The 14,829-nt window shown below is 43.2% G+C and overlaps 1 protein-coding gene across 1 annotated transcript in view; it reads left to right on the forward strand.

The window, feature by feature from the left end:
• glis2b (GLIS family zinc finger 2b) overlaps positions 1–14,451 on the forward strand; it is a 44,330-nt gene extending 29,879 nt beyond the window's left edge. The window contains exons 2-5 of the mRNA XM_048609732.1: positions 11,054–11,314; positions 13,118–13,299; positions 14,049–14,228; positions 14,341–14,451. Coding sequence (XP_048465689.1) covers positions 11,134–11,314; positions 13,118–13,299; positions 14,049–14,228; positions 14,341–14,451 — 654 coding nt within the window. The 5' untranslated portion in view covers positions 11,054–11,133. The remainder of the gene's footprint in view (positions 1–11,053; positions 11,315–13,117; positions 13,300–14,048; positions 14,229–14,340) is intronic.
• The last annotated feature ends 378 nt before the right edge of the window (positions 14,452–14,829 follow it).

Genomic DNA, 14,829 nt, shown 5'->3' on the forward strand with positions numbered 1-14,829 from the left:
CAAAACATGCAAAATAATAAAAAAAACTTTTTACCTGCCTTACAAAGAAATTGAAGTTTTCAAATTCTTTCTGAATTTCCCTCCCTTGTTAAGAAAAATTCCCAGATTTTAATGAGTTTCCCTCACAATGTCATTCACAAACCCCCATACACACCCCATGTAACTGACTGGATCTCTACTGATGTTAAACCAGCTTCCTCACACTGTCACTCAGTAACCCCTCTTCCCCTGCACATTGTGTTACTGACTGAATCTGTACTGATGTTCATTCAGCTCATCTGCACTGTCACTCAGTAACCTCTCTGCCCTGCACGCTGTATAACTGACTGAATCTCCACTGATGTTAACCCCTCTCCCTCAGTCATTCAGTAACAGTTGGAATTTCAGAATCCAGCATTCCGGAACAGTGTCAAAAGCATGAACTGGAATCAGTGCCCCCCTGTTGAAACCATTGCACTCATGATGCTCTGTATAAAAATGGACATTTAATCTGGTTAGTGAGGCAGGGACAGAATGAACATCATGGGCAGTAGATCAGTTGATGTCAAAAGGATGGGAGAGAATTTGCATTCATATAGCACCATTTATGATCTCAGAAAGTCCCAAATGATTCACAGACAATTAAGTGCTTCTTTCTTTCCATGTGTGGTTATTGAAGGGAGAAAGATGTGAAGAGTCATTGTCAGCCCTACTGAACTTCCTCATGGTAAATGGTCTAAATCCAGGGCACAGCATTAAAAGCCTCCATTGACGCAAAGATGCAGAAGCCACAGGAGAATTTGGTGGTTGCATCTAAAAGAGGCATGTCACAGGTAGAGGGATGGAGTAGGAGACTGGGACCGGACAGGGACCCATTGATAGAAAAATACAAGATCCACAATTATGCAGCCAGATTTCACAAACAACACTGAGATAGTGACCAGATAATCTGCTGTAAATAGTTGTTGAGAAGTAAATAGTAATTCAAACACTGAGGTGAACTCTCCCGCTGTTCTTCAGTAGTTCCACAGTTTACACCTTAAGGTGAGGATTGTGGAGGTCTCAGTTTAACGTGTTTTCAGAGTGAAGTTCGCTCTGTACTGCCCTGACAAGGTGGGTCAGCTTTACTGCAGTACCTCTTTGCTGGAGCTCCCTGAATAAGTTTTCCAGTTTTGGTGCCAGAGCTGTACAAGAATAAAGACCTTTTAGTGCAGACATTAATCAGGCAGTGGGTCATGGCTGACCAAGTTCATTTGCTGCATCTATTTAAATAAACATGCAGGTCTTGGGAATCCAATGAACTGAAGTGGGAGAATGCGGATGTCGTTTGAGGCCCCTACTGATTGTGGAAGTGCCTCATTCTTGGCCTCTTCCCATGTTAAATGTAGACAAGATTCCTCCTGGTGTGGGGGTTACAGACTCCAGCTGTGTCAGTACTTCACCAAGGCACATTTGTTTGGAAACAGAGACTGGTTACTATTCGTACTCCAACGTTGAACCATTTGAGTTAAGCATTAAAAAAGGTGCAATGTTTCTTGTGGAGTCTGAAACCCATTATAGGCCACAGGGGGAACATAGGGTGGGGGGGAAGCAGTTAGACCTTAGTTGAATGAGTTGGCACAGATTGAATTGTATTATTCTTGTAGATGTTCAGAGCTGATGAATGCAGTGGGGGGTTGGGGGTGGGGGGTGTGTATGTCTCGTGGTGGTGGGGAATCTGGCACTCCCCCACAGGCCTGAGCATTCCACTGCTCACAAAGAGCACAAGCCCCCAAGTGCTTTCTTGGGACCAGCACACAAACTTGGTCTAGAGGGACTCACTGTGGTTTCCTGGTGCAGAGGTGATCTGTACAGACTCAGAGTAATTTATTGCTGGGCAGTTTAACTGTGTGAATGCTGGATTCATTCAAAAGAAAGGACTTGCATTTCAACAGTGTCTTTTACAACCTCAGAAATTCCGAGTTCTCGACACAGCCAGTGAAGTACATTTTTTTAAAATGCCGACCCGACCCAATTGTAATATTGGAAAGACAGCTGCCAATTTGTGCACAGCAAGCTCCCACAAATGGAAATATGATAATAATCAGATAACATGTTTTTTTTTTGGGAAATTGATTGACAAATGAAAGTTGGACAGGAACACTCCTGCCCTGCGTCACAATATCACCATGTGCAGACAGGTATCTCAGTGGGTTCCAGTGCCAGTTTAGGGATTAGAACTTGACACTGTGGTGCAGTACTGAAGGAGCTCTACACTGCTGGAGGTTCTGCCTTTCCAATGGGAAGTTATACTGAAACCTGGTCTGCTTTCTTGGGTGCAAAAGTTTTCATTGCACCACTGTGAAGAAGAGCAGGGTGTTCCCCCTGGTTTCTGGCCGATTTATTTCCCCAGCCAACATCACTAGAACAGATACCCAGTTAGGCTTCCTTTCCCAGTTTCAGGAATATCGCAGCCACTATTCTACTCCAATCATGGACCTTGGGTGCAGCAGTGCCCTCTAGTGCTCCAATATTTCCTGCTCTTCTTTGTGACAGTGCCACAGGTAATTTACATCCATCTGAGGAGGCAGTCGGGGTTAGAGTTCAATGTCTCATCTGAGAGACAGAACCTCTGACTATGCAGAACTCTCTTAGCATGACATTGTTGTCTTTATGTGCTCCAAGTCCTGGAGTGGGACTCATTACTTTCTGACTCCAAGGGAAGAGTGCTACCGACTGAACCAAAGCTGACACCATTGACAAAACTGTTAACAACTGCATTGTCTTCTCAGTTCAGCCAGTGAACCTTTCAAAATATCTCTGCAAATGTTGGGCTAGGTTCCAGAGGAGAAAGACCAGTTTATAACTAACTTCAGCAAATAGTCACTCAAAAGTTATTGTATACTTTTTGATCAGTCTTTTAATTTACATTCCTGCAGACACTTGTTGCTGTAATCTGGATTATTTAAATTCTCATTTACCAACTGGAATTATATACAGAGAAGGGAGAAGCTGGGATAATTTTCATTATAGCAGAGAAGGTTAAGGGGAGTTTTAATAAAGTTGTTGGAAATTATGAAGGATTTGATACAATAAATAAGCAGAAACTGTTTTCACTGGCAGAAGGGTTGGTAACCAGAGGACACATTAAATTAATTGTTTAAAGAAGCCAGGGGGCAAGATAAGGAGACTTTTTGTACACAGCAATGTGCTGCCTGAAAGAGAGGTGGGAACAATTTTAATTTTCAACAAGGAATTGAATAAATGAAGGAGAAAGTTTTATAGGATGTAGGGAAAGAGACTAATTAGATTGCTTTGTGAAAGGGCTAGTACAGGACGAATGAACTAAATGACTTCCTTTTCTGCTTCTAACCGGATTTAACAGCTCACTCTCAAAATCCCAAAAAGAGAAAAATATAATGGACAATGTTCGTTGAAGCTGTGCAACCAGGCAGCAATTTGCGAATCCCCAACAAACTGCTCCTTTATCTGAATTCATGTGTGCAGCAGCAGAACATTATTTAAAAACAAATAAAGAGGAGTTTTGTTTGAGGTAGTAACTGTTCCTGTGCAACATGCAGGGACCTGGCCTCTACATTCTGGTCCTTTACAGCAGCAACTCCAACTTAATGGGCAGATTTTTAATCCTTGAAATCAAGTGAATCAAAATACAGCTGACATGAAGCAATATCCCCCCGTAAGAGAGATAAAAGGCAAATCTCAGCTGATCAGACATGTGCACCATTTATTTTGTTTGATTTTCATACCAATAGATTCTTTTTCTCTGAAATATTGTTTCCTTACAAAACCATGCCTCATTGCACAGGTGCCTCTCTATTGCAGTCAAGATAAAGTACATCTGAGGGAACTTGCTCCCCAACTTCTTCCAGTCCCTATTATCTGAAAAGGAACAATGTGAAAGGTGACAGGGGGGAGTTAGAGGAATTGTACTGTGTGAAAGCAGTTTCTTTGGAAAGCCAAACCAGATATGATGGACCAAATAGCCTCTTTCTGGGCTGTAACCATTCTGTGATTTTGCAGGCTGCCCTTGTTTGATGCTGGCCAGGCCGGTGAACCTGGTCAGGCAGTGGAGACACTTGGTTGAGAACCTTAAAGGGGGAGTGGTTGGTCACGAAGAATGGAAGCAGCAGCTTTGAGAGCTGGGTCTACCAGATTTAGAATCTGAATCAAACTTTCCGCAGCGAGAAACTCCAAATCGTTTCAATCCCATAGAGTTGGGAAGGTCATCTGCTTCTCATTTGCAGCATTTCTTTGAAGGAACAGGCAGCCTACAGACAGGAGAGAAGTTCAGGTGTCTCATCCAGGTATGGCAGCCTGAGAAACCTGGGCCGTTTAATTCCTCCTCTCAGACTCTGCAGGAAATCACAGGCTGAGGCCAAAGGGGCAAACTCTGAAGACAAGTTACATCATCTTGGTTATATTCCCCTGAGTGTAGATGATAATGGTTGCTGTCAGTGAAATGATGAAAGGATTTGCCAGGGTAAATAGAGTGAAAATATTCCTGTGTTTTTGGGGAGGGTCTAGAGTTCGGAAAAAGAGGCATTAACAATAGAGCCTAGTATCCAAGTAAGGAATATATCTGGAATAATTCCTTCACAAAGAGAAGTGTAGGAATTCCCTGTGGCCATTCCCCTGGAAACCAGATCCATATGTTTTTTGAGAGGAATGACCTCTCACGGAAAACAGCAACAGAGTAGAAATAGCAGAATATATTGGATGAATATGTTGCTACAGAGATGGTGTGAGAGGGAGTGTTTAAGATTCCTGGGACATCAGAACTGGACTTAGGGAAAGTGGGACCAGCACAAATGGGACTGATGCCCTGGTGTGTCTGGGGAGAGTTTAAACTAAATTGGCAGGGGCCTGGGAATGTATGCAAGAAGTCAGAAGAAGGGGACAAGAACAAAATACTGAAAGGGTAATAAGAAACGTGATAGGCAGGGAAATTAAGGTCCAAAATCAAACAAGTCCAGAGTAAAAGAAAAATAGTGAGAATGGGACAAGGAATGTTGAAAAGACAAGTCTTGAGGCCTTGTGTCTGAACGCATGGGGCATTCAAAATAAAGTGGATGAAATAATCACACAAACAGATGTAAATGAGTATGATACAGTGAGGATTGCAGAGACATGGCTACAGAGTGACCAGGGATGGCAACTGAACATTCAGAAGTATTCCATATTTAGGAAGGATAGACAAAAAGGAAAAGGCAGTGGAGTTGCATTACTGGTTAAAGAGGATATAAACACAATATTGACAAAAGATATTGGCTCAGACAGTGTAGAATATGTGTGTGTAGAATTGCAAAATACCAAGGGGGAAAGAAACATTTGTGGGTGTGGTATTTGGACCACTGAACTATAGTGGTGATGTTGGGAATGACATTAAATAGAAGATCCATGCAATAAAGGAGCATCTGTAATTGTGTGTGAATTTAATATGGTGAAATTCTTCAACAAGATGGAGAGTAAGGTGGTTCTTTCTGAGACTATGGTCCTGAATCTGAATAGAGGAAATTATGATGCTATTAGGCATGAGTTAGCTAGATTGGGAAATATTACTGAATGGAATGACAGTGGATAGGCAATGGCAAACATTCAAAGAGCAAATGAGTGAACAACAAAAGTTGTTTATTCCTGACTGGTACAAGAGTGCAAAGAAGACACTGGCCAAACCATGGCTTACAAAGGATACTAGAGATAGTATTAGATGCAAAACTGATGCATATAAATTGACAAGAAAAACAATAGACCTCAGGATTGAGAACAGTTTAGAAGTCATCAAAGGAGGGCCCAGGGATTAATTAAGAAGAGGAAAATAGTGTATGAGAGTAAGCTTGAGGGGAATGTAAGAACTGACTGTAAAAGTTTCTATTGGTATGTAAGGAGAATATGATTGGTGAAAACTAATTCCCCTACAGTCAGAAACAGGGGAATTTATATGGGGAGCAAAGAAATGGCTGATGAACTAAATCCATACTTAGCTTCTTTCATCACAAAGGAGGACGTGAGTAACATATCAGAAATGACAGGGAACATAGGATTTAGTGAGAGGGAGGAACTGAAGCAAATCTGTGTTAGAATAGAAATGATGTTGGAGAAATTGATAGGATTGAATTAGCTTAATTGTCACATAAATTCAATGAAAAGTTTATACGTCGCCACTTACAGCATCATCTTGGGTACAACGGTACCTAGGTACAGCTTCTTTAGTTCCAAGACCTTAGAAAATAGAGAAATAAAATATCGAGCATTGCACAGATAAAAATCCAGAACAACAGTCTTTTGAACCAGACCACACTTGCACCTAGCCTCCAATCCGCACTGGGCCCTGGCTCCAATCCGCACTGGACCCTGGCTCCACATTGCACTGGGCCCTGGCTCCACACCGCACTGGGCCCTGGCTCCAATCTGCACTGGGCCCTAGCTCCAATCTGCACTGGGCCCTGGCTCCAATCTGCACTGGGCCCTGACTCCAGACCGCACTGGGCCCTGACTCCAGTCCGCACTGGGCCCTGCCTCCAGTCTGCACTGGGCTTTGCCTTGAGGCTTATGAGGCTAGGAGATCGCTCCACACTGCCACGCCAGGCCAAGAGGATGCCATGCTGTGGGGGCTGCCCTACCATGCTGGATGGCTGCACTGGGAAAATGCCAAGAATGCGACGCCACACCTGGAGGCCACTACGAAGGGCAGGAGGTCCCCACGCCAGGTGGCTGCCATGCCACGTGAGAGGCCGATGGATGAACTAGGAGGGATAAATAGGACTAGAAGGCTGATAAATCCCCAGGGCCTGGTAATCTACATCCCAGAGTATTTAAGGAAGTGGCCCTCAAAATAGTGGATGCATTGATGATCATCTTCCAAGATTTTTACAGATTGGAGGATAGCTAATAGCTAATAGCCACTATTTAAAAAGGAATGTAGAGAGAAAACAGAGAATTATAGACCAGTAATTCTGAGTTTGGTAGTCGGCAAGATGCTAGAGTCTATTATCAAGGATTTTATAGCAGAGCACTTAGTGGTATAATCAGACACAGTCAGCATGGATTTACAAAAGGGAAATCCTGCTTGACAAATCCGCTGGAATTTTTCAAGGACGTAACTAGTCGAGTTGATTAGAGAAGCCAGTGGATGTGGTCTGTTTGGACTTTCAGAAAGCTTTTGACAAAATCCTACTTAAGAGATTAAAATTAAAATACATGGCATTGGGTGTAGTGTATTGAGGTGGGTAGAAAATTGGTTAGCAAATGGGAAACAAAGGGTAGAAATAAATGAGTCATTTTCTGAATGGCAGGCATTAACTAATGGGGCACCACAGGGATTAGTAGTACGACCCAGCCATTCACAATATTTAGATGAGGGAACGATATGTAACATCTCAAAATTTGTAGATGACACAAGGGTGGGCGGATGGGTGAGATGTGATGAGGATGCAGAGATGTTGCGGGGTTATTTGGACAGGCTGAGTGAGTGGGGAAAACGAATGGCAGATGCAGTATCAAGTGGATAAATGTGAAAAATAGGAAGGCAGATTATTGTTTGAATGATTGTAAACTGAGAGAAGGGATTATTCAACCAGACCTGGGTGTCCTTGTGCACCAGTCGCTAAAAGTAAGTGTGGAAGTTCAGCAGGCAGTAAAGAAGGCAAATTGTATGTTGGCCTTCATAGCGAGAGGATTCGAGTATCAAAGCAGGAATATATTTTTGCAGTTATACAGGGCATTGATAAGGCCACACTTGGAATATTGCATCCAGTTTTGGTTTCCTTATCTGAGGAAGGATGTTCTTGCTATAGAGAGAGTGCAGCAAAAGTTTACCAGTTTGATTCCTGAGATGGCAGGACTGACATGTGAGGAGAGATTAGGATTTCATTCACTGGAGTTTAAAAAAACGAGGGGAAATTTCATAGTAATTTTTTTTTAGAATCCCTACGGTGTGGAAACAGGCCCTTCGGCCCAACAAGTCCACACCGAACCTCAGACCATCTCACCCAGACCTGTCCCCTTGTAACCCACCTAATCTACACATCCCTGAACACTACGGGCAATTTAGCATGACCAATCCACCTAGCCTGCACATCCTTGGACTGTGGGAGGAAACCGGAGGAAACCCACGCAGACACTGGGAGAATGTGCAAACCCCACACAGACAGTCGTCTGAGGCTGGAATCGAACCTGGGTCCCTGGCGCTGTGAGGCAGCAGTGCTAACCATCTAACAGGATTAGACAGGGTAGATGAAGCAAGGGTGTTCCCGAAGATAGGGAAGTCCAGAACCAGGGGTCATTGTTTAAGGATAAGAGGTAAACATTTTAGGGCTGAGATGAGGAGAAATTTCTTCATGCAGAGTGGTAAGCCTGTAGAATTCACTACCACAGAAAGTGGTTGAGGCCAAAACATTGTGTTTTCAAGAAGGAGCTAAAAGGATCAAGGGATATGGGGAGGTAGGATGAGGGTATTGAGCTCGATGGTCAGCCTGACCATATGGAATGGCAGAACTGGCCTGAGGGATTGAATGGCCAACTCCTGCTCCTATCTTCTGTCTTCCTATGAATGTTCCTACAGTCAGAAGACTTCCAAGCAACATTTGAGAAGCTGCAGGTAATCTTAATGAATGAACCAGTGTTGACTCCTCTGAATTTTCCTGTCCGTTCTACCTGGCAGTTGATGTGAGTGATTTGGGGCTGGGTGCTGTCTTGTCACAAGACGATGAGTTTGGGGATAGAGATGCTGGAGGTACTCCTCTAAGAAACTAAACCAGTCTCAGAAGAAGCACTGCAATATGGAGAAAGAGACTTTGGGAATATTGTTAGTTCTTTAGCACTTTGAAGTTTATATTCAGTCAAGCAGATTGTATTCTTTGCAATGCAGTATGTTTTTCCGCTGACTATTCTTCCCAAAATGTTTAAGATATAAATAGAAATACATTCAGCCAACTATAATCTAATTTAATATTTCAGTTAATATATCTTCATGACACATTACAAAATACTCTCAACAAATGTACAATAGTGTGGAACAAAAACAAAGTTGCTGGAAAAGCTCAGCAGGTCTGGCAGCATCTGTGAAGGAGAAAACAGAGTTAATGTTTCGGGTCCGGTGACCCTTCCTCAGAACTGTTTTGTTTTTGTTCCTGATTTACAGCATCTGCAGTTCTTTCAGTTTTTATGTACAATAGTGTGGGTTGTTATAAACGCCTCCTGACTTACCAACAGATTCCTTCTGCCTGCTACACCACGTTGAGTCTTCCATTATCCTTTGAAAGCCCCTTCAGTCAATCTTCTGAGTACCTTGGAACTGATGTCCAGCAGCAAAGCACCTTCTACTAACTCCTTGGTCTTTAAATCTCTGCATGTCCTATCCCTTTAAACAGAGAATCCATTTCACTAGTGTTAAGTTTTGCAGTTTAACACCTTTTCCTTTGGCTTAGCACAACATCTGCTGTCTCAGCCTTTTTGTTTGCATTTCTCTCAGTCTGTGTCCTGAAAGACCAGCTTCCCTTCTTTTCATAGAATCATAGAATCCCTACAGTGTGGAAGCAGGCCATTCAACCCATCGAGTCCACACTGACCCTCTAAAGACCATCCCATCCAGACCCACCCCTACCCCATCCCAGTAACCTGGCATTTCCCATGGCCAATCCACCTAACTTGCACATCTTTGGACTGTGGGAGGAAATTGGTGCGCACAGAGGAAACCCACGCAGACATGGGGAGAATGTGACAAGGTGTGAAAATTGCTCTATCACTCTGGTCTGTGACTCTTTCCCAATGATAACCAAATCTGAGAAGCCCCTTTGTGAACAGAGTTCACCATGATTTCATCAATTCTCATTCCACCACATTTTACCTTAGATTTAAAGAGACAGTTTTAAACGTAATCACTTTATAAAGTCTCACAGTTTTAACATAGCATTCACCTGTCAACATGCAGAGCCACAACTTAGCTATTCAACTTGGACTAAGATTCCCAAACTTCCAAGAGAGGACGCAGAGGCAAAGATTTTGTGGGAAGATTTTGGCCAATTGGCATGAAGAGCAGCACATGATGTGTTATTTAGTGCCACAGCAAGATATGGAGATATATATTTTCAGCACCAAACAGCCATTCTGGGCAAAATCTGAAATAGGGAGGGGAGGTTGTTTTGGTAACTCAATATAATTTCGGGGGGGAGATACTGTAAATACTCCTACCCCCAGCCCACATTCCTGCACATTGGAACACAAGGACATTTTCTGCCAAATTTCAGAGCCACAGGCTATTTCGGCTGAAAGCGTTGCATTTCCCTCCACTGCTAAACTGGAGTGGCAGCCTCAAAAACAGGTTTTTGCCAAGTGATGAAGCAGTATATTCAGAACAAACAAAACCTGATGATGGCTTTCAGGCTGAGAACTAAAGCTAGTGATTGTCACTGTAATATGTAACTCACTGACATTATTCAACCAGGGCCACAGAGAAGGGCTCAGCAGAAATATTGCTTCACCATGGGCATCATAGACAGGTTTTGCATCAGTTCAAGGTTAGTACTAATGGCAGAATCAGGAGAATTTGGCAGTGATTATTGTAGCATGATCATCTGCAGGTCGGAATGACCTGTATGCAAAGTAACTGGGCTAGAAGTTAACTTACATTAGAAATAGATCAATGAGGCATCAACTCCAGCAGACAAGTTACCTGGAAAATAAACAACATATGAGAGTGAGTTTACTCAGTGCATAGTATAGGATGATACGTCAGTGCAATAGTAAGGGAGTGCTCCACTGTTGGTTCTGCTTCCTTACAGGTGAGATGTTAGTCCTGTCTGCCTGTTGGTGGATTTATATAAAAGATCCTATGGCTGTCTTAGAAGAGCAGAGGTCTCTTAGTGTCTTGATTAACACAAAGGGAAAAGACATCCTGTTCACTGCTGTTTTTTGGGATCTTGCTTTGTGTCAAATGGCACTTATGTTTGCCATAAAAAGGCCATTTAACTGTAATTTATTTTCTCTGAAATGGTCTTGAGTATGTTTGAATGAGAAACGACAACTGGAATTCTTACATTTGCTTCCCGAGATAACTAATTTGCTGTTCTGTGTTTAGGGTTGAACAGTTTGTTGAAGAGATTTCCCAGGCTGCACTCAGTCTGACCACTGTTCCTTCTCAGAGCTGTGACTGTGAGGATGCATTCCCTGGACGAGCCCTTGGATCTGAAGCTCAGCATTTCCAAGCTTAGGATGATGAGGGGCAAGAAACAGAGAGTATATGAGACGACAGAGGAGAGCAGTGCCCGGAGACAGTTGAAGATGACATCTGACAGGACAGCCACCATCACACCAGCATCTCCTCAGTCCGTCCAGTCTGGTGAGGGACTTTCTCATTTTCGTTAGCAGGCCTTTGTGCAATCAGGAAGTGATCTTTTTGATAGTAACAACTAATACTCATAGAAATCTGCAAGTATCCATCCCTTTTGGATGCTATATCCCGCCAATGCACAGATGCTAAAAACCATTGTTTGAACCTTGGTTGAACGTAGTACCTTCACCTCTGACACCACTGTGGTGAGAGAAAAAGATAAGAAACTGAATGAGCAGGAGAGCAAAGGGATGCAGATGAATAAATCATTAAAAGAAGCACTGCTGGTCAAAAAGTAATAAAACATCTAATGAAATTTATCTCAATGGCTATAGAATTCAAAAGCAGTGAAGATATATTAAACTTTTGTAAGATCCTGGCCAGGGCACACTGCACATGTATGGTCTCCATTTATGCAAAGGACAAATAAAACCTGCGCAAGTGCAAAATGAACTTGTTGGGATGGTACCAGAATTGAGAGAATTACAGCTATCAAGAAAGATTGAACAGGTTGAGTGATTTTATTTAGAAAAGAGAAGGGAGACTTGATAGAAATCCTTAAAATTTTAGATAGGACAGGAGTGGAGAGGATGTTTCTGCCTGTGGCTGAATCTAAGATGAGGCGCCATAAATATAAAATAGTTACGAATAAACCCAGTAGGAAACGGAGGAGAAATATCTATACTGGCTGTAGAACTTGGTACCGCTGGAAGTGTTTGAGCTTACTTTCAGGAGGAAGCTGGACGGGTACATGAGAGAAACAGATAGAAAATGATCCTGAAGATTGAGATGAGCTGGATAGACTAGGAGGAGAGTTACGGTGATGACAGTAATCAGCACAGATTATGGGTGTTCCCATTGCTGGATATTCAGTGCAGTTTTTATACAATTCCCCTGCTGCTAAGATTTGAACACAAAGTGTAGACTGATATTCCCTGAGCAGAAAGAGCCTGTGCTGTATTGTTGGAGGTGCCACCCATCAAATGAGACATTAAAACTAAGTATTTTTGCCCTCTTCCACAGTAACATATTTAAGAGCATTGGAATTCTTCCAATGTTAATCCCTCAAACAACATCGCTATAAGCTGAATATTTGTCCTTTATCACATTGCTTGTGAGGGAAAGTGATGTGCATAAATTTCCAGCCATGCTTCTTACACAGCAACAGTGTTCAAAAGTAATTCATTTGTTATGCACTTTGGGACATCATACGGGCTATAGAAATACAAGTCTCTTCTCTGTTCATAGTGGCAGGCTACTGAGAGTTAGAAGGCAAATCAGCTTTGGTGACTCTCACATCTGCCCCAAGAGTATCTCTATCCTTTCCCCTGGTCTGTTTTTGATACGCAGAGATGCTGAGTGACTCCAGCTCTCAGTCGAAAGCAGTATATTGCCTTTAGGGAGCCCCTTACAAGCTGTGAGGCAATAGCCAACATCTCCCACTGTGCAGCCTGTCTGAGATTTTCTCAGTAATTTGTATTCTTCAACCTTAGGAATCAGGATCCTGCACATAAAACGTTGCAATCCATAGGAAGTGAAAGCAAGACAAATGTTTAAAGTTGTCAAAGTAACGTAGAAAGAGGCTATTCAGTTCATTGTGTCTGCGTTGGCTCTTTGAGATTATGCAAATGGTTCCTTGTCTTTATTAATAAAGCTATAATGTTATCGTGCCAGAATATTATGTCAATCTTTATTAAAAAGCTGTCGGTATTTTTCACAGCCAGTGCCCAACTGCTAGTTGATGAGGTATTCAGTGATACCTATACCTCACTCTAAAACTCTCACTTTCTGTCTCTCCTGTGCCTACTTCAGGTCCATCTATCAGTTCCAAGGATCAGGAGAAGTTGGACTTGCATTTCTCTCCTGCCCGGAGGTCAGACTCCATTGTGGATCTCCGCCTGTCCCCAGGTTCTGGCCTTGACTCTCCTGCTGGAGCAGCTGCATTGCCTGAGGAGCTGCAGAATGGTGACGATGTGTCACCCAGTGTCAGTACTGTAAGTATCTGGGGCCTGGGCTGACAGCAAGAATGATGTACTGATTGCACCATCATGATTTGGAATGTCTCCCCAAGGCCTGAGGACATTGGTAGCATTTCAGCTGCCTGTCCAGCTACAACTTAACTGCATATTGAACCTGAAGCCTCTGTACTACATCTTTCAATGGCACGTTGAGACTTGCCTTGGTCAGTGTTCTCATTGTAATGTAACAACAATAGACCATCTCCTCCAGCCTGCTGAATAGGCTCCTTGTCAATTAAATTGAATGCGATATGAATAAATGGATGACCTGTACAAATGAGCAGGTGGAGTGTGTTCCTGACTCACCCTCTCGCTGCTGCTTTCTCCTTCCTCAATAACTAATACTGGGTGCTGTTGTTGTGGGATTTGGGGCTCATGTATGTAATAACAGATAGCTGGGAATGAATTAACGTCTGGAATTTAATCAAGGGATTTGTTGGGTAATAGTTAGAATAACATACTTAGGAGTTAATTAAAAGCTGGAATCCAGTTGAGGTGTTCAGGGATGTTATATATAGAGTAACAAGAGTGGGTTACAGACTGAAATCTTATTGAGGGTATTTTTTTAATGCAATAATGAGCACCCAATGAGAAACGGTGTCCAGGTTTACACTTAACCAATGAAAGCTGTGATCTAGGGAATGTGGTGCTGCATCTTCAGAAGAGAACCAGAGTTAAAAGAGGAGATAATGACGAATTAAAATGTTGCCATGTTGAATCTGCAGGAGCCGCAGCCAATCCGCTTTCTGGAAGGAAGTCAGAGTTCACAGACATTGCAGTTTTTCCTGCCACTGGGTTCCACCAGCCCAGGGCACCTACCATCCCCTTTACTGGTGACACCTCCGAAAGAAATGCAAAACCTGCTGGAGCTCCCGATGGAGCAGCTGGCCTGCAGGTGGCACAAGGTAAGTGGAAGCTGTCAGAGCCGCCCACTCTCTGTCGCCATGAGGGACACCAGGAATTCAGGAGTTCACTGCCTGTGTCTGGATCTGTGTTTCTCACTGCTGTTTGGTGCAGGCAGATTGGTATCAGGAAGGTTGTCATGGATTGAGGCCAGGCCTCTCCTGCAGCTTGCTTTGCACAGCTTCCAGCAAGATAGTTTTTGGAGCTGTCACATTGCTTGCTTAACTCTTACTCAGTTCAGTGCAATAGAAACTCTGATTCAAAAATGTTGCTGTAGAATTTGTCAAATAATGTCCATGACTCTGTGGGTTTACTCTCGGTCAGAATAACAAGACAGTTTTTAATTGCAGAGACTTGAGCAAAGGAAAATCCTCGTGGTCATTCTGTGTAGAGTACTGAAGGAACATGGCACTGTCAGAGGGCCAGGACTGAGGGAGCGCTGCGGCGTCAGAGGGTCAGGACTGAGGGCGCGCCGCACTGTCAGAGGGTCAGTACTGAGCGCGCGCCACACTGTCAGAGGGTCAGGACTGAGGGAGTGCTGTACTGTAGGAGGGTCAGGACTGAGGGAGTGCTGTACTGTCAGAGGGTCAGGACTGAGGGAGC

Source organism: Rhincodon typus, chromosome 21 (genome assembly GCF_021869965.1).
Source record: "Rhincodon typus isolate 14 chromosome 21, sRhiTyp1.1, whole genome shotgun sequence".
Taxonomy (NCBI): Eukaryota; Metazoa; Chordata; class Chondrichthyes; order Orectolobiformes; family Rhincodontidae; genus Rhincodon; species Rhincodon typus.